The sequence below is a fragment of the Tenrec ecaudatus genome, chromosome 16 (genome assembly GCF_050624435.1).
Source record: "Tenrec ecaudatus isolate mTenEca1 chromosome 16, mTenEca1.hap1, whole genome shotgun sequence".
In the NCBI taxonomy this organism is placed as follows: domain Eukaryota; kingdom Metazoa; phylum Chordata; class Mammalia; order Afrosoricida; family Tenrecidae; genus Tenrec; species Tenrec ecaudatus.
In genome coordinates this window covers 1,024,708-1,043,345 of record NC_134545.1, presented here as the reverse complement: position 1 = coordinate 1,043,345, position 18,638 = coordinate 1,024,708, and the positions used below count along the sequence as shown (strand labels likewise).

The 18,638-nt window shown below is 58.4% G+C and overlaps 1 protein-coding gene across 1 annotated transcript in view; it reads left to right on the top strand.

Annotated features, from left to right (window-relative positions):
* Positions 1–16,158, top strand: part of ADGRD1 (adhesion G protein-coupled receptor D1) — an 80,616-nt gene extending 64,458 nt beyond the window's left edge. The window contains exons 20-26 of the mRNA XM_075534617.1: positions 3,744–3,810; positions 5,684–5,750; positions 7,824–7,915; positions 9,517–9,643; positions 10,196–10,237; positions 14,795–14,887; positions 16,019–16,158. Coding sequence (XP_075390732.1) covers positions 3,744–3,810; positions 5,684–5,750; positions 7,824–7,915; positions 9,517–9,643; positions 10,196–10,237; positions 14,795–14,887; positions 16,019–16,114 — 584 coding nt within the window. The 3' untranslated portion in view covers positions 16,115–16,158. The remainder of the gene's footprint in view (positions 1–3,743; positions 3,811–5,683; positions 5,751–7,823; positions 7,916–9,516; positions 9,644–10,195; positions 10,238–14,794; positions 14,888–16,018) is intronic.
* Positions 16,159–18,638: the final 2,480 nt, after the last annotated feature.

Here is an 18,638-nt window from a genome sequence, read left to right as displayed (position 1 = left end):
CCCGTCTACTCTGTCCTACTGGGTCCTGAGAAGTCAGCACTGACGTGGTGGCAGTGAGTTTGGCCTTTTAGTTACCGTTCGTGCGCTTGACCTGTGTAGAGTGAGACCTTGAAGCCTCTGAGGCAAGGATGGAAAGGAAAACTGGCTGCCTGGTGGCCCAGGTCTTACCCCACCCCCACCCCCACCCCCAGGGAAAATTGTTATCCCTGCCTCCATCACTGACTGAGCTATGGTCGAGATTTCTCAAGCAAGGAGCTTTCTGTTTTGTTGACTGCTCTGTTGTTTTTTCTTGGATTGATTCCGTTCGTATCTGTCTCTGACCACCACTGCCTTTCTCCCACTTGCATGGGGCTCCATTTGCTCTTCTTCCTGCAGTACCTGACAGTCGTTGGCTTAATATCTAGCTTCTTTGGAACAGGCCCGCCCTGTGGTCCCACATGATTCTTTCCTTTTTTTTTTTTTGCAAGCAGAAAGCAAAGTTTATTTAGAAAAGAAAGAAAAGCACCAGTCCAGTGGGGGTGGGGTGAGCTGTCTCAAGTGAGTTACCCCTTGTGTTTGTTACATAATCTGTTGTCAATTTGAGACTGAAGAGTGAAGGGGTGGAGTCTAGCCTGTCAATCAGGTCGCAGCCTGATGACCTTATTTGGAGGCACGCTGGAGGCGGGACATATGCTCACTCCCTGGGAGACATTGCAGCTGACAAGACACATGGAGCTACGCTAGAGATGCTAATACCACAGCTGGATCCACAAGACTTTCTACCCACTGGCCTGTGATCTTCCTGCATTCGACATCATTGCATGTGTTACAAGAGTCTGAAGAGGTCTTTATAGATTGGTACCCACCCTTTTCTTTATTGCACTCTGCACACCTTGTGGTTTTGTCTTTAACAGATAGAAGGTTTGTGTCAATCCTGAACTGACCAGATTCCTTCAGGCCATTTTTCCACAGCATGTGTTCACTGTGTCTCTGTGCTCCCGTTCTGGCGAATTCTCACAATATTTTAGACTTGTTTCCTCGTGTTCATGCACACTTCCTAGGCAACAGCACAGTGTTGATCTAGCATCTGTAAGTACTGGGAAGCCGGTGAGTTCTTGTGGCTCACTTTCACTTGATGGTTACTGTCGGGCAGTGGTCTGGTATGGGAGACCTGGAGGGCATCTGTGTAGGACTTGGAGCTATGAATTGTCCTCTGGGGTCTGCTTTAGCTGCGTTTCCCCTGAGATGCTCTGTGCTCTCCTTTTCGTTCACTTCTAAGTGTTTCTCCTGCTCTCTCTGCTCCTCTCAGTGGGTGTTGTTTAATGGCCACAGATGATGGGGGTTCAAAAAGTTCATGGAAAAAATTCCACAATCTTCTTTGAAGCCCCCTAATAATCCCCGCCCCCTTGTTGATTTCTAATCCTATCATTATATTCAGAAAGCCTCCTTGGTGGGATTTCAGCCCTTTTACATTGATTGACACTTGTTTTGTGGCCTGACGAGTGGCGTACTGTGTGCCCTGGAGAAAGTAACTGTGTTCTCAATGCTAGAGTGTCCCAGCCAGCCTTGGGGTTTGTGAAGTCTTCTGCTTTCTTGCTGTTGTTTCGCTGGCGACTCAGAGGGATTCCCCCCGCCCACCCTCTGCCTCCAGCTCTGCCCGGTTCGGCTGTGTGCATTTAGAAGCTCAGTTGTGAGGAACGCACCTACGTTCCTAACACCTTTTCTCACAATGTCACCTTCCACTTACTTGCGGCTCTGGATGTTGGCTGTGTCACCCACAGACAGCATGTGTTGTGTCTGCTGAGTGCTTTCCAGTCAACTTCGACTCACGGCCATCCTGTCAGGCAGAGAAGAACTTCTGTAAATCTTCCTGGACCCAGACAGCCTCGGCTTTCTCCCACGGAACAGCTGGTGGTTTTGAACCGCTGACTTTTTGGCTAGCCGCCCAGTGCTTAGTCCTCTGTGCCACCAGAGATCCTCAGACAGCATATGACTGGGTTTAAAGAAAAGAAACCGGACCCTCTCTGGTTTTAATTCTACTGTTGAACCCTGTCACGTGGACCGTGGTCGTTGGCACCACTGGATCTGCCTCTGCCATGTTACTCTTGGCTCTGTGCACAGGGTGGGGGGCTTCATGCCCCCACTTCTCTGCTGCATCTGTCTCTGGCCGACTGGATGGTGACTCCATTCCCTATGGGCCCTGTGGAGTGGCAGGGAGCTTGCTGCCTGGGAACGGATCATGGCGCAGTGCCCATGGCCTTGCTGCAGGACCTGCCATGTGCTTGCGGCCACTGGCCAGCCACTTGTGTCCTCACTTCCTTGGGTGCAGGAGCAGAGGAGGTGTCTGTGGTGCAAGGGCAGAGTGGGGTAAATCATCCTACCTAGCATTCCTGGGACACAAGGAGGAGACTGACCCTGAGCCACCATGTCCGCCCTGTGGAAAAGCCCCATGAGGTCCCCACCAACCCCTGGTGGAAGCCCATCGTGCTTGTCAACTCACTCACCTGAGCCCAGGTCCTGGGTGTCCCCCCACTCTCCCACCCTCCCACCCCATGTATTCTTCCCCAACTTACCCAGCGAGGAAGGGTGCCTTGCTCTGATCTGTGGCCCATTTATAAGCATTTTCAGGGCTGTAAGCAGCCAGCCACTGTGGTTTCTGGCTTCCTTAGGGATGTGGCCACAGAACACACAGGCGTACACACACACACACACACACACACACACATGATTGCATCAGGGAAAGCCCCACTTGGTCATTGTTGCCCATAAACTGGGAGGTAAGGTCACATTCCAACCCCATCCATCCTAGAGGTGTGTTTGTTTGGTCTGCAGAATATTGGAGAGAGAGAAAGGCATCTCTTGGCACCAGTTAAGCATTGAGAGATTTACGGCAAGTCACGCAGCTCCTCTGGAATGTGGGTGAACCCTGGAGCTGGGGCAGTGCTTGTGCGTGGTGGTGTTGGCAGGAGCTAGTGTACTGGCACCTCCACAGCCCCCTGGGTCTGAGTTTGGGACCCTGGTGGAAGCTGAGTGCAGCCGGAGGCCCACTGGGCTGGGTCCTGGCAGCCCCACAGGCTCCATCCATCTTCCAGCCAGCTTTCCCTTAATTAATTTTATTATGAGAACTTGAGCTGCATCTTTCGCCTGCCGCTCAGAACTGGCACCGGGCCTAAGTAAAGATGGTCACACTTACTTGCACCCTCTCAGCTCTCGGCTGTTCTTTCCAGGGCGGCCTGAGCAGAGCTCAGTGCCCAGGCTGCAGTGGGGGGTGGGGTGGGGGGGAAATGCCCTGTTAAGGGGGAGGAAACCACATACCCACCCACAGAGACAGTGTTACCTGTGCCCCAACTCCTGATCCAGACTGGACTGCTGATCAGGACACCGAGGGCACCCGCAGGGAGTCACAGGCTGCCTGAGTGGTGATGGCTCCCAGGGGCGGTGGTCTGGCCTGGGGCTGCAGCATCTCACCTGGGGGGACCTTCTATTTGTGCCTGGCTCTGTGTGTCTTTGTCCCGACAGACACAGCAGGTCCTCATGCAGAACCTGCGAGCGAGGGTTCGTGCATGAGTGCACACATGTGAGAATGTTTATTGTGTAAGTGTGTGCATATGCATGTACATATGCACACGTATGGGTGTGCACTGTGCTCATGCTTGTGGGCATAGCGTGAGGCCCCTGTGTAAACTAAGTTCTCAGAGGAGCTGGTCTGGGCCCTGGCCGTGGTGCCCTGCAGCTGACGCTCGGTCCACGCTGCCTCTCTGCAGGTTCTCCTCTGGTGGTCTGCATCATCTCAATGTCATCAGCCATTGACAGTTACGGATCGAGTAACAAGTAAGTGCAGGCTTTGCATTCCTGGCAAGGCTTTCCTACCGCTCAGCTCTGACCCCACGCCGGGATGGGTGTGGGTGGGTGGGCTCTGGGAAGGTTTCCCAGGCCCTGGAGGGAGAAAGGTGGGCAGATGGAGAGGAACTACTTCTGCTGGGTCAGGCCCCCTCTGTTTTGGAGCTTCAGCGAGGATGCCATATTCCTCCAGGCATGATGGGGTGGCTGGTAGACAGTTCCTCCTGGACCGTCCTCCCCCTGGGTCTTCCTGTGCCCACGGAGCCCAGGCTTGGGAGCCCGTTGCCCTTTCTTGGGTGGTGAACAACTGTAAATTACAGTTGAGGGACATGCGCGTGAGTGTGATCCTGCAGGCACTGGATCCCATTGCTCACGTAAGGGCGTGGGACTGTATGTGGCCCAAGATGTGGTGCCACCATTTTGAACATGCAGCTGGTGGCCCACAGTTGGCTTGGGAAAGGGCGATACGGTAGGCGCAGGCCCGGGGCCAAGCACCAGGAAAACGGTATTTTCTGACAAGAACGAAAGCTCAATCTCAAATGCCTTTGGGAAGCTACTCCCCATCTTCTTCAAGCCGGCAGCCTCTGGGCAAAGACACGAGGTGGAAGCCTCATTGCGCATGACGAGAAAGAGAAAGGGCGTCCGCACCCTCGCAGCCTCCTCCCCCAGTGAGGCAGTTAACTGCAGAGGGCGAGTGACAGCAGTGTTGTCCTCCCAATGATGGGGGACCATTGTTGTGGCCCCGTCTTCCTCTTCCCAGTTGGCTCTGGACGCTGAAGGGGAAGTGCTCCTCTCAGACCCCTTCTTTCTTGTCCCAGATGGTGCTAGACTCTGCCGTGCTCCTTAAAGGAAGAAAGCTCTTCTCAGAGGAATCTCAGTGCCGCCTGTCCCTCTCCACTCCCAGGACACTTCCCTCCCATGGCATGGGTCTCAGCACCATGTTGCCGTGACCCCCAGCCACGCAGCCCACAGGCGGCCCTGGCAGAGGGCTGGGCTCCTGGGGTTTCTGGGAGAGGAGTCAGGAGATCGTGGTCCTTTCAGTCCCGTGTCAGGAGGCTCCAACATTCTCCGTGGTGCCTCCCTACACAGAGTGCCTGGGCCGAGCACAGGGAGCCCGCAGAGCTGCCCTGCACTTCCCTTTGTGGGAGGCATCCTCAGATGAGGGGTTTCTTCCCTCAGACTCTGGGTGGGTGCTGGCTAAATAAGGTGCCCACAAAGTTCCATCTACCTGAAGCCTCAGCAAGTGACCTTCTTGAGAAATGGGGTCTTTGCAGATGAAATGAGCTAAGATGAGGTCATCCCAAAGGAGGGTGTGGCTGGTAGTGACCCTATAAGAAGGGAAGAGATCGTTGGATCGGCATACGTTTTGTTGTACATACGTTCACTGAAATAAAACATTGCAAAATGATGCCACTACAAAAGCAATAGAAGAGGAGGCCAGTACAGAGTGGCACCAGGTGCAGGCGGAGGCAGGTTGCAGGGAAGTACACAACCCAGGGACACCATGGAATGTGGCATTCCAGAGCTGGAGCACAGGAAGGAGCTTCCCCTGCTCTGACAGCTGGTTGCCCATCTGTGGGGATGGCAGATCTTTCTTCCCAGGGTGAGGGGTCACAGACACACAAGTGTCGCGCACGCACGAGAGAGAGAGAGAGAGAGAGAGAGAGAGAGAGAGAGAGAGAGAGAGAGAGAGAGAGAAAGGGTCCATAGACTCAGGAGTGCAGGAGTGTGTGTGGAAGTCAGGAGTGAGGGGGTCACAGGCACACGGTCTCTCTGTGTAGGGGGCTGTCAGTTGCTGTCCTAGTGTGACTTGCTGTGACGAGATGGTGGGTGACCATTGACCTGCCCTCTGCTTCTTCCACAGCTGCTGGCTGTCCCTCGGGAGTGGAGCCATCTGGGCTTTCGTGGCCCCTGCCCTGTTTGTGATCACAGTACGTCCCAGGCCCATGGAACACAAAGTGGGAATGGGGTGGGTGGGCGTGCAGGGACTCTGTGTGGCCTCTGAGGGTTCTTCTATGGACCTACCCTGGGGGATACACCCCCATCCCCCATGGCCCTGGGGGGCCTGACTCCCCCGTGCTTTTGTAGCTGAGGCAGCAGGTGCAGGGGAGGTGAGCAGGAGCCTAGAGGGGGTCTTCTCTACCTCCCTCCTCACCCCTGGTGAGAGCCCTGGAGGTCTGGCCTCAGGGAAGCAACCCTGGTTAGCCTCACATCTCGACAGGGGCAGCCTCACATCTGCCAGCAGATTCTTTAGGGCAGCACTTAGCCCAGTGGCAGGGACCGGGGCTTGTGCTTGGCTGCTAACAGAAAGGTGGGTGATCCCACCCAGTGAGCGATGCCGTGGAGCAAAGGCTGGGCGATCTGCCCCGCAAAGATGGCAGCTGAGAACACCGAGGGAGCAGTCCCCTCTATCACAGGCAGATGGCCAGGCAGAGTGGCGGAGATGCCGAGCAGCGCCGTCTGTGTGTAGATGGAAGGATTGTGTGTAGATGGAAGGACCACATTGACCCCTCAGCCTTTCCCTCCTTCATGGTTTCTCTTCTCCCAGAGCTACAGGATCTGGTGGGCCGGGTCTGGGGGACAAGTGCAGCTGCTGGTGGACACAGAGTGGAGAGGTTGAAAGTGAACAGCCCAGTCCCCACCCTGGAGGCTAGGCTGTCAACAAGGGGTGAACCCCAACCTAGAACAGTGCCCTTGGCTTGGCGGGAGGGGTCCAACGGAGCCTGGTGTCAGTGGTGTCAGCAGGAGTTTAGCAGGCCCAGAGTGGTCAGGCACCAATTAGGCTGACGAGGTTTAGTCCAGCGCCCCATCTTGGTGGGCTGAACACTCACAGCTCCCCTGACACAGGGCGCCCTGGCCCCGCGCTCATGGCCCCGTCCACAGTGGACAAGACCCATTTCCATTCAGGCCAAGGGTCCAGGTGAGGACCCGGGAGCGGAAGGAGACTGTGGGCAGGGGGAAGAGGGGGACTTGCCCATCTCGATCAGTCACCATGTGGAGCAGTCCGTCAGGACCCCGAAGGGCAGCTCACATCCGGCCAGGTTGTGCTGCAGCCTCTAAAAGCCCCCAGGCCCCAGGGAGAATCTCCTAGCAAGTTCCTGACAAAGTGGGGCAGGGACAGGTGCCTATCCTCTTCTGTGCCATCCGTGACTTGTAGCAGTGACACAGTCACAGATCCCAGGTGTAGGGACAGCCAGACAAAATGCTGACCAGGGACTGACAGGCTCCTCGTGGTCTCTTCCCCAGGAAGCCCTGGGATGTAGTGGGTTAGACCTTGCAGCCCCAGTTTAAACCTGTTTAAAGCCTGGCAGGAGAAAGCCGAGGCAGTCTGTGCCTGAGGAGGCTCACAGCCTTGGGAAGTGCAAGCCGAGGCCCCGCCTGGTTTCTGTGTGCTGCGTGGACGGGCAGCGGTCAGTCTTCTGTGGACACGCTCTCGTGCTGACCTGCCGTGCTGTCGAGGACACGGAGTTGTGTGCTTGGCTGCCTGTCGCCTGTCCGGGATGAGACTGAGCTGGGTGCTCTCGCGTGTCGTGGCTCAGTCAGTCCAGACTTGTTGCCTACCCAGGTGCCACACCACCCTCACAGCTGCTGCTCTGCCTGCTCAGGCCCGTGGTCTGAGCTCCGTCTCCCCGGGGACGCGTGCTCCAGCCCTGCGTCAGATGCATGCTGTTGTCAGCCCCCGGCTCTCCTTGGCTGGCTCCTGGTCTTTCTTGAGCATGGAAGCCCCGCCAAAACCTCTCTGCCATGAGGAACCCTGCTGGGATTTTAAGTTCCTGTGACCTAGCTTCCAGCATCAAAGCAACAGGCAGCCACCACTGTATGGGGGAGCGTCAAACCCCTTGTGGGGAGATCCCCCTTTCCTTCAGCAAGTGTGGCACGATGGGGATTGCCTGTCATGTGTGTAGGCAGATGCCTGAGGCCTGGAGCCAACTCTGAAGAAGCTGCTGTGTGTTGGGGGGTGCCAGGCAGCCCCTCACCCGCCTCCCACGGCTTCGCCCTGGCAGGTCAACATCGGCATCCTGGTCGCTGTGACCCGCGTCATCTCTCAGATCAGCACTGACAACTACAAGATCCACCAGGACCCCAACGCCTTCAAGTGAGTGGTCTTGCCGGCGACCAGCCACTCCCTGCCCCCAGAGGGTCCTTCTGAGGGACGTGGCCTGTGCCGTCTCCCAGGACATGCTCTGGGCCTGACCTTGGTGCTGCACAGTGCAGAGGGGTCTACCAAGGTGCCCTCAGGGGTCAACAGCAGACTGCCACCCTTACCCTGGGGCAGCGAGAGCTGCTTCCTCTGTCTCCCTAACCGACAGTGTCAGGCCGTCAGGGCCCACCGGCAATGGTAAGAGGGATACCTCCACCCAGGGACCCATGAGGCCCCGGGTGTGGAGGGGCTGTCTTGATAGTCACACGGGACAGTCCACCCAAGGTCTGAGCCCCACGCCCTGGGGGCTGCATCGTGCTCGGCTGCCCCTTCCCTTCCTGATGCTCTGACCCAGCACTGCTCCTCCTCCGCCCCTGCACACGGGCTCGGGCTCCCGCCCCGTCTAGTCACAGTGCGTGAGCCAACCGGTTCCCTGGACCTGCGTCCCAGCGCCTTGTTGGCACCCCAACAACTAGGCCAGGGGCATGAGTGCTCCTTACCATAACTGGGTGATGGGTGTGTAGAGGGGCATGAACATGGGACGGAGACACACAGGCAGCCTCTTGGATGCCTGTGGATGTCACGCGTACCTGGGATCTCAAGGCTGAGCTGGGTGAGCAGGGAGCGTCTGCGTGGAGGGTGGGGGTGAGGGCAGGCCCACGGAAATGCTGCAGTGGACGGTCATTTCCAGGGAGCAGATCTTAACTAAAATATTTAGGGTGCAGTGGTTTCCGAAGGGCAGGCAGGCTGGCAGGATATAAGTGACTTGTTACAGTTTGTCTCTTCTGGTCTGTCAGGGCAGACAGTAAATATGTCTGCGGCCGAATCGATGAGGCCATTATTTCCTGATGAATTCCAAACTCGGGGAATTAAGCCGGTCTCAGGCACAGCCCTTGGGGCTTGTCACTGCTGGGGAGGGCCCTCAGGCCAGAGCTGGGACAGGGTCTGTCCTTCTCCCTCCTCTCCCTTGGGAGCAGGGTAGTGGGTGTGGGAGACTCCATGGATCTCAGTCAGGACCCCTGCCCCTCCTGCCTGGCCCTGGAACACCCCAGGTCACACTGCACGGCAAGGGGGCCCAGTGTGCCAGTCGTGTCCCCAGCAGCAGCTCTCCCTCCCGGGAACAGTGCGCTCTGTGCCCCCACCTCTGTGCCTGCCCTGTAGCTGCCCCTCAGCACCTGCAGGCACCTCCCACCCAAGTAGGGATTGACTTCTGTGCAGGCTCCCCATGGGGGCAGAACAGGGGCCACACCCCATGCCCCCCAGCTCCCAAGTGCTCTAGACAGCCCTGAGCCGCCCCCTTATCCTTGCGGAGCTGCTGCATGTCAGAGCAGTGGGGCTGAAGGGCTCCGAGGGGGCTCCTTCCCTAGTGGTGTTGCAGGGCCCAGAGGGTCACTGAGTCACAGCCCCTGCTGGAGATGGCCCTCTCTGCTGTCCTGCTGGGTGACAGTTGGGGCTCACTGGCTGCGGCCCCTGGGGTCGGAGAGGAGTGACCCCAGCGTGCCCCTGACTGCGTGCCACACCAGCACCTAAACCCACCATGCCCTCCCCTCTCGCAGGCTGACAGCAAAGGCAGTGGCAGTGCTCCTGCCGATCCTAGGCACCTCGTGGGTTTTTGGGGTGCTCGCCGTCAACAAGCAGGCCCTGGTCTTCCAGTACATATTCGCCATCCTCAACTCTTTACAGGTATGTATCCTTGGCTCCCCAGGCCCCCAAGCCCATGGGGTTCCCCAGCTAGGGCAGAGCAGCAGGGAGGGACTGGGTGGCAAGGTGCTTGGAGGCCCAGTCGGTAGGGGTGGTGGGGAGGGGCCTTCTTGGAGAAACCAGGGGCTGGTAGTGCTGAAGCCCAGCCCCAGGGCTGGAGGGGAACTCTCCTGAGCACCGCCCTTGCCCCGTTGGCTAGGTCCCCGACACTGTGCTCTCCACTTGAGGCTGTGTGTATCACTGCCACTGCAGGGGGAGGCTCCCCCTTCCCCCACCCAGGATGCTTTGTTTGAGAAGCTTCCCTGGGGCCCAAACTGTGTGATGTAAGGGCCTCCCCCCACTCACCAACATGCCATGTGGTCTCTGTCCCTGCCTGCTTCTACCTGTCCCCTGAGCAGTGTGGGCAGTCACTGCCTGCTGCATATGGAGCAGGTGACAGGGTCCCAAACCGAAAGACCCAGTGTGTCTGCCCCAGGCCCCACAGAACATAGAATGGCCTTCGGAATGTTCCAGAGCTCTGTTCTCCTCTCCTAGGGCCTCTTCATCTTCCTGTTCCACTGCCTGCTGAACTCAGAGGTATGGCCACACCGTCCAGGGTGGGGTGTGGGGCGTTTGTCCAAATGAGCACATGCCATGGTCACTCAGCATGTGACTGGACACCTGACCAAGGACGTCTGGATCCGGTGGTGCTGTGTGAGTGTGGTTGTACTTGGTGGTGCTGTGTGAGTGTGGCTGGATTCAGTGGTGCTGTGTGAGTGTGGCTGGATTCAGTGGTGCTGTGTGAGTGTGGTTGTGCTCGGTGGTGCTGTGTGAGTGTGGTTGGATTCGGTGGTGCTGTGTGAGTGTGGTTGGATTCGGTGGTGCTGTGTGAGTGTGGCTGGATTCAGTGGTGCTGTATGAGTGTGGTTGGATTTGGTGGTGCTGTGTGAGTGTGGTTGTGCTCGGTGGTGCTGTGTGAGTGTGGTTGTGCTCGGTGGTGCTGTGTGAGTGTGGTTGTGCTTGGTGGTGCTATGTGAGTGTGGTTGTGCTTGGTGGTGCTGTGTGAGTGTGGTTGTGCTTAGTGGTGCTTTGTGAGTGTGGTTGTGCTTGGTGGTGCTGTGAGTGTGGTTGTGCTTAGTGGTGCTATGTGAGTGTGGTTGTGCTTGGTGGTGCTGTGTGAGTGTGGCTGGATTCAGTGGTGCTGTGTGAGTGTGGCTGGATTCAGTGGTGCTGTGTGAGTGTGGTTGGATTTGGTGGTGCTGTGTGAGTGTGGTTGTGCTCGGTGGTGCTGGGTGAGTGTGGTTGTGCTTGGTGGTGCTGTGTGAGTGTGGTTGTGCTCGGTGGTGCTGTGTGAGTGTGGTTGTGCTCGGTGGTGCTGGGTGAGTGTGGTTGTGCTTGGTGGTGCTGTGTGAGTGTGGCTGGATTCAGTGGTGCTGTGTGAGTGTGGCTGGATTCAGTGGTGCTGTGTGAGTGTGGTTGTGCTCGGTGGTGCTGTGTGAGTGTGGTTGTGCTTGGTGGTGCTATGTGAGTGTGGTTGTGCTTGGTGGTGCTGTGTGAGTGTGGTTGTGCTTGGTGGTGTTGTGTGAGTGTGGCTGGATTCAGTGGTCTGTGTGAGTGTGGCTGGATTCAGTGGTGCTGTGTGAGTGTGGTTGTGCTTGGTGGTGCTGTGTGAGTGTGGTTGGCTTGGTGGTGCTGTGTGAGTGTGGCTGGATTCAGTGGTGCTGTGTGAGTGTGGCTGGATTCAGTGGTGCTGTGTGAGTGTGGTTGTGCTCGGTGGTGCTGTGTGAGTGTGGTTGGATTCAGTGGTACTGTGTGAGTGTGGTTGTGCTTGGTGGTGCAGTGTGAGTGTGGTTGTGCTCGGTGGTGCTGTGTGAGTGTGGCTGGATTCAGTGGTGCTGTGTGAGTGTGTTTGTGCTCGGTGGTGCTGTGTGAGTGTGGCTGGATTCAGTGGTGCTGTGTGAGTGTGGTTATGCTCGGTGGTTCTGTGTGAGTGTGGTTGTACTTGGTGGTGCTGTGTGAGTGTGGTTGGATTCGGTGGTGCTGTGTGAGTGTGGTTGGATTCGGTGGTGCAGTGTGAGTGTGGTTGTGCTCGGTGGTGCATTGTGAGTGTGGTTGTGCACGGTGGTGCTGTGTGAGTGTGGTTGTGCTTGGTGGTGCTGTGTGAGTGTGGTTGTGCTTAGTGGTGCTATGTGAGTGTGGTTGTGCTTGGTGGTGCTGTGTGAGTGTGGTTGTGCTTAGTGGTGCTATGTGAGTGTGGTTGTGCTCGGTGGTGCTGTGTGAGTGTGGCTGGATTCAGTGGTGCTGTGTGAGTGTGGCTGGATTCAGTGGTGCTGTGTGAGTATGGTTGTGCTTGGTGGTGCTGTGTGAGTGTGGTTGTGCTCGGTGGTGCTGTGTGAGTGTGGTTGGATTCGGTGGTGCTGTGTGAGTGTGGTTGGATTCGGTGGTGCAGTGTGAGTGTGGTTGTGCTCGGTGGTGCAGTGTGAGTGTGGTTGTGCTCGGTGGTGCTGTGTGAGTGTGGTTGTGCTTGGTGGTGCTGTGTGAGTGTGGTTGTGCTTGGTGGTGCTATGTGAGTGTGGTTGTGCTTGGTGGTGCTGTGTGAGTGTGGCTGGATTCAGTGGTGCTGTGTGAGTGTGGCTGGATTCAGTGGTGCTGTGTGAGTGTGGTTGGATTCGGTAGTGCAGTGTGAGTGTGGTTGTGCTTGGTGGTGCTGTGTGAGTGTGGCTGGATTCAGTGGTGCTGTGTGAGTGTGGTTGTGCTCGGTGGTGCTGTGTGAGTGTGGTTGGATTCGGTGGTGCAGTGTGAGTGTGGTTGTGCTCGGTGGTGCTGTGTGATTGTGTTTGTGCTCGGTGGTGCTGTGTGAGTGTGGTTGTGCTCGGTGGTGCTGTGTGAGTGTGTTTGTGCTCGGTGGTGCTGTGTGAGTGTGGTTGTGCTTGGTGGTGCTGTGTGAGTGTGGTTGTGCTTGGTGGTGCTGTGTGAGTGTGGCTGGATTCAGTGGTCTGTGTGAGTGTGGTTGTGCTTGGTGGTGCTGTGAGTGTGGTTGTGCTTGGTGGTGCTGTGTGAGTGTGGCTGGATTCAGTGGTGTTGTGTGGTTGTGCTCGGTGGTGCTGTGTGAGTGTGGTTGGATTCAGGGGTGCAGTGTGAGTGTGGTTGTGCTTGGTGCTGTGTGAGTGTGGTTTTGCTCGGTGGTGCTATGTGAGTGTGGTTGGATTCGGTGGTGCAGTGTGAGTGTGGTTGTGCTTGGTGGTGCTGTGTGAGTGATCAGGCTGTTGTAACCCCAGGCTGACTGTAGTTAGCCACTCTTTGGGTGCCAGACACATGGCTGACGTCAGGATGACTGGAGTCAGCTCTGCTGTGTCAGTGGTCAGGCTGTGTTAACCGCAAGTTGGCAGGAGTTGGCTGTGCTGGATGAGCAGTGATCAGACTATGCAGACCGGGGGCTGGCTGGAGTCGGCTGTGCTCTCTCTGGTGCTGGGCCATGCTGGGCAGTGTCCAGCCATTCTCCTTCTCAGATGTTAACAAGCTGGTCTGCAGAGATGGTGGGAGGACTGAGCAGGGGTCCTCGGATGGGATGAGTCCTCCAGCACTGTGGGCTGCCCGCTATCTGTCAGGCGCAGCAGGACCAGGCCCGGGCCTGGTGCTCTGGTCAGCGTGGTACTGGGGAAGGTGTGGACACTCGGGATCCGCCCACCCAGAAGGACCATATGGGCCGACCCAGGGAAGGGGTGACTCTGAGACTACCCAGCACAGCCAGCACAGGCGGGCGCCCCCAGCACTTGGGGGGTGAGAGGCAGCAGTGCAGGGAGCCCTGATGGGCAGAGAAGGGAGGGGACACACTTGTGTGTGGCCGAGGATAGTGTAGGTAACAGAGCCCCAGGGCTGGAGAGAGTTGGTAGCCACAGGTCACTGTTATCTGAGCCAGCAGACTCTGGGCTTTGGGTGGCATGAGGGCATCTATGGTGAAGAAATGCACGACAGTGACTGCACGTGAGTCAACAACGTGCCACTCTCCCCCACCCTCTGAGAGACCCACCACACTGCCAGGCCCTCCCTCCCCGTCCAGGTCTCCCCAAGAATCAGTGGTGTCCAGCCAGCAGCCCCTCAGAGCCTGACTTGTGGGCTGGCTGGTGGCACCAGCAAGATGCCTCTCAAGCTCGTCCTAAGATGGCACCGGACATCTCTCCCACATCCACACAGACCAGTCCTGTGCCCCTGCCACACATCTGTGCGTGGCCATGTGGCTGTTTGTAGCATCTGGCTGCTGTGGCCCATGCCACTCAAACCCTGGGGAGTCTGAGGAGGGGTGCTGGGCCACTCAGCTCTTGTGTGGTCAACCATCTGTGTGTGGGTGGCCACGCGGCTGTTTGCAGTGTCTGGCTGCCGTGGCCTGTGCCCTGCGGACACCGGGGGCAGGCCCTGACTTTGTCTGGCTTCACACCGAGGAGCGCGTGTTTGTAAGACAGCTGGACCTATGAGCCTGTGAGTTTGTCTGCAGGGCAGAGCAGGGGCAGCTCAACTCACCGGTGTGTGTGGGGCTGCTGGGCATGGCCTCTGTCCTACAGCCTGGTGGCAGGGCCATGGGGGAGCAGACGGTGGGCTGAGGACCATGAGGACTGTCAGTCTGTACATAGGTGCCAGACCAGATAGGAGGTGGGGCAGACAGGGCTGCAGCACACGAGGGTAGTCCATGCTCAGTGGGGTGCCTGGTCCCACCTGGTCCTTGCTCAGGGCCTATCACCTCACCCTGCTGCCCATGCCAGTGCTGATGGGTGCACCCAGTCACCCTAGAGCAGCCGTTTCTGTCACACGGCAGGCACCAGCCAGCCAGCGGTTCAGGCCTGTGTTCGCAGCCCCTCCCTTGGGGAGCAGAATGGGGCAGACCTTGGCCCCCTTCCTGGCCAGCTCAGCTCAACCCCAGCTGCCACCCATCTGTGGGGGAGGGTGTGTCGCGTAGTGCTGAGCAGTCTCAGGGGGAAGCACCTGGCCACCACCTTCCAGACCATCAGCCCAGGAGGAAGCCGCCAGAGCCTTACAGGCCGACCTCTGATCTCTGGCCCAAGCTCGGTCCTTGGAGGTTGGGGTCACCACAGGGTGGGCGGTGCTGCCCACTGAGGTTACCCTGGCCCTTGGGAGCTGAGCCCCGGCCTTCTCTCAAAGGTACGAGCAGCCTTCAAGCACAAAGCCAAGATCTGGTCCCTATCTGGCAGTTCCACCCGCAGTACCCACACGAAGCCCTCCAGCTCAGACAACGTGAGTGACTCCTCCCTCTTGCGCCTGTGGGTGGGTTCTTGGCTCCATGCATGGCTGGAAACTGAGGGCAGGATGGAAGTGGCTTTGGGAGCTGGCGGGTCTTGTCTATGCTTCACGTTGATACATGCCTGCAGGCTTCCTGTGCACAGGGCAGGGGCCACCCAAGGCACGTCCCCAGAGTCTCTGGTGCTGACGAGAAGGTGGAGACCATGGGGGACCCAGAAGTCCCAGCACAGCCCTGGCTCAGGAGATGTGTCCTCCCATCACCGACACCTGAGAAATCAAGTTCCCCATGTCCTCGCGTGGCTTAGCACCCACCCTGCCTCTCCCTCCTGTTTTCCAGGTCAGGCAGGGTCCCTTGCTCTTCCTGCAGGGCTGCCTGTGACGTGCCTCTCAGGTCCTCCCGTAGCCCCCCAGGAAGCTTTCCTGCCCTGCACTGAAGGGCACCCACCCCATCCCCTCCCCTCCCCACCCCACTCCTGCCCCACTGGAATGAGAAGTTGGGGGATCCAGGATCTGGCAGACTTTAGTCCCACTAACCCCAGGGCCCATGACAGAGCTCAGCGCAGGGTGTGAGAAAGGGCACGGGCAGACAGAAGGAACACATGCACGCATGAGTGAGCAGCTGGGCAGTGAGAGAACAGGGGCATGGCCCCTGGATGGTGAGGGCCTTGATGGGCAGGGGACAGATCAATGACCCCATGGATCTCTCCATGGGTGGGTGGTCAGATGGAGGAGGGGTTAATTAACAGAGGGGTCACTGACGAATGATTGGCGAGTGACCAGCTGGGTGGCGGAATGGGCAGATTGATAGATTACGATGGATGAACATATGGATGAGCGGGTGAATGGCCAGTGGACAGAAGGGGGGGTAGGATGAGCAGTTAGGTGGAGAAATGAATGAGTACATGAGCAGATGGATGGACGGGTGAAAGGATAGGCAGACAGATGGGTGGGTGGGCAGACAGATGGACAAGTGGATGGGTGGATGGGTGAGTGAATTACGGCAGACCACACTGGGGCAGGTGCAGGAAAGGGGAGGGGGAGACTGCTTGCAGGAGGCACCCCTTGTCCCTTCCTGGACTCTGACCTTAGAGTGCTGCCCTCACGCTGCCCCTCTGCCATTTTCAGATGAACGGGGTTCGGCCAGCTACAGCCCCCTCCAAGCTCAGCCCCTGGGACAAGAGCAGCCTGTCTGCCCACCAAGTGGACCTGTCTGCCGTGTGAGAGGGCTGGAGACTGCCTGACCTCCAGGTGCCCCACACACTCACTCTCCCTTCTTGGGCTCCTGGGACAGCACCACCCGTGACTCACCTGTGGGCATGCACGGTTCAGATGGCTACTGACTCAGGGGCTGTGTGACCAGGTGGGGTCACTGTGGGACACAGCCAAGGACCGCAGGTAGCCACTGCAAGCCGCACCTCCCACGCCTGGCCACCTCCTCAGGCGCATGCACTGCCCACCGGTCCAAGACTCGTAAGCACTGGAGGGACCTGAACACTGAGCAGGAGGCAGCCGGCGAGGGTGGCTGAGGCCCCCATGCCCCACAGGCCTCGCTGAGTCAGCCAAAGGGAGAGTATGGAGAGTACGGGAGGGGGACAGATGGGGGGGCTTAGATCTGCTAGGTCCACCCCAGTCTCCCCAAACCAGTCTCCCCACGCCTGTCTGTCTGGGTCCCCATCAGTGAGTGGACACCTGGACTCTAGGAGGACCCTCCCTGCCCCTACCAGTGCCTCTGACCCCAGGTCAACACCTTTCTTAGAACCCCCAGCTGACTGCCTCATGCTCCGGCCCCTCTCAGAGCCTTTCCCAAGAAGCCGGGGGCAGGGCCCTGTCTGTGCAGGGCTCACACGCTGGGCTGTGTGGCCAAGTCATTAGCCACTCCTTGTTAGACAGATGGGGCCCAGGCATGTGCTGTGGGGGACACGTACTGTGGGGAACACGTGCTGAGGCAGAGGTGGCCCGGGACCTTCGTCTTCATCCTGGACCTCATTCCTGTAGAGCACTGAGTGGCTGCTGCCTGGACCCTGCAGCCCCCAAACCCTCGACTCTGCCCTCACCAGCTCCACTCTGGCTGGAACTCCCACGGTCACACCGTGTGTGTGTGTGTGTGCATGCGTGCGTGCATGTGTGTGTGTGTGTCAAGCCCCCACCCTCATCCTGGGTGCTGCCTGCCCTACCTGTGCTGACAGCCCAGGGCGGGCCTGCAAGTGACCACACTGTATCCCTGAAGACACGAACCTGGGCATTCCCACTGGGATGTGGGTTCTTTGCTTTGTGACGCAGATGCTTTTCTTCAGACTGGACCTTGCTCCGCCGAGAGCTGACCACCCGAGAGGGGGCCGACAGAGTGCTGTGTTGACGGCAGACGCCACTGAGCCTCTGCCGCATGTCAGGACTGCTGTCGGGGGGTGATGGTGAGCGCCACAGAGTAGCAAGCCTGTGTTGTGATTCTGCAAAATAAAACCTTATGTTGTCCTTCTCACACCGCTCTGGCTGAGGGGGTGGAGCCCTGTGACACATGGGCTGCAAACTGCAAGGTCGGCAGTTCAAAACCACCAGCCGCCGAGTGGGAGGGAGAAAGATGCGGTTCTCTCTCCTGGAAAGAGCTCCAGTCTCAAAACTCACCAGACAAGCTCTGCCTGCCCTGCCGGCAGCACATCTGAGAGTTTGACTGCAAGAGGGGAGGGCTGGGACGGGAGCGACTGGGCCAAAATTAACATTTGGGGTCGGGGGAGGTGGCAGGAGTGACTCCCCGATTGGGGTGGGGGGCTTTTTGTCTTCCCGAGCTTCAGGTTGCTGCCTCCGTTATGAGTGGCCAGTCTGTGGCTGCCCTGTGGTGGAGTGAGCCCCTCAAGGCCACTTGCCCAGCATCCTGTGCCCCCTTGTGCCTCTGCCCTGGCTGGTCACTACCCGTCCGTAACATACTGCTGCACGCTTCTCTGGTCATCTCTCTGCCCTGCAAGCCAGAGCATGCCGGCGACAATCCCTGTCCCGTGTCTGGAACTGACCTGCAGTGTCCGATGTGCACCTGACCATCCGCCCACTACTGGACAAAGTGTCCCCTTGGGGGCAGTGCAGGGGGGAAGGCACTCAAAACGCAGTGCCACCACAAAGGAGAGGCCCACCCAGGATGGTGGGGACAGTGCAGGACCGGGCGCGCAGCACCGTGTCCCCGGCCGTGCCGGGTTCCCTGAGACACAGCTGGCCTGACAGCACCAGGCAGCCACGCTCGGTGCCCAGTGGTCTGGCTCCAGGGACCCTGCTCTGGGGACCTTCCCTTGCAGAGAGGGAGGTGGGTATGGGCCCGCAGGGACAGGTGGGCAGGTGAGGGCGGGGAAGAGGGGGACCAGGAGGAAGGTAGGTGACTACGGGGACCTCTGTTGCTGGGTTTGTGCTCAGCGTTCTGTTGCTTCATCCAAGGTGACACAGTGCCAGTGCCGGCCCATCCCTTCAAATGCTCCTCACCCTGTCACTCTCCTCGCTGCCATGTGGCCTTCGCGTCCTTGTCCACACAGACGGACGTCCTCTGTCAGCGAACTGCCGTGTCTGCTGTTCAGCCAGCTCACTAGGTTGTGTCTGTGCGTGTGCATGTGTGTGTATACGTGCGTGCGTGTCGTCCTGGTGACCCCTCACCAAAGGTTACCACTTGAACAGGCCAGCCTCTCCTCAAGGGACAGGTGGGACCGTGTGTCCATAAAGACCGATGGCCTCGGGAGCCCCGGGGGCAGTTGTGCCCTGTCCTGCAGGG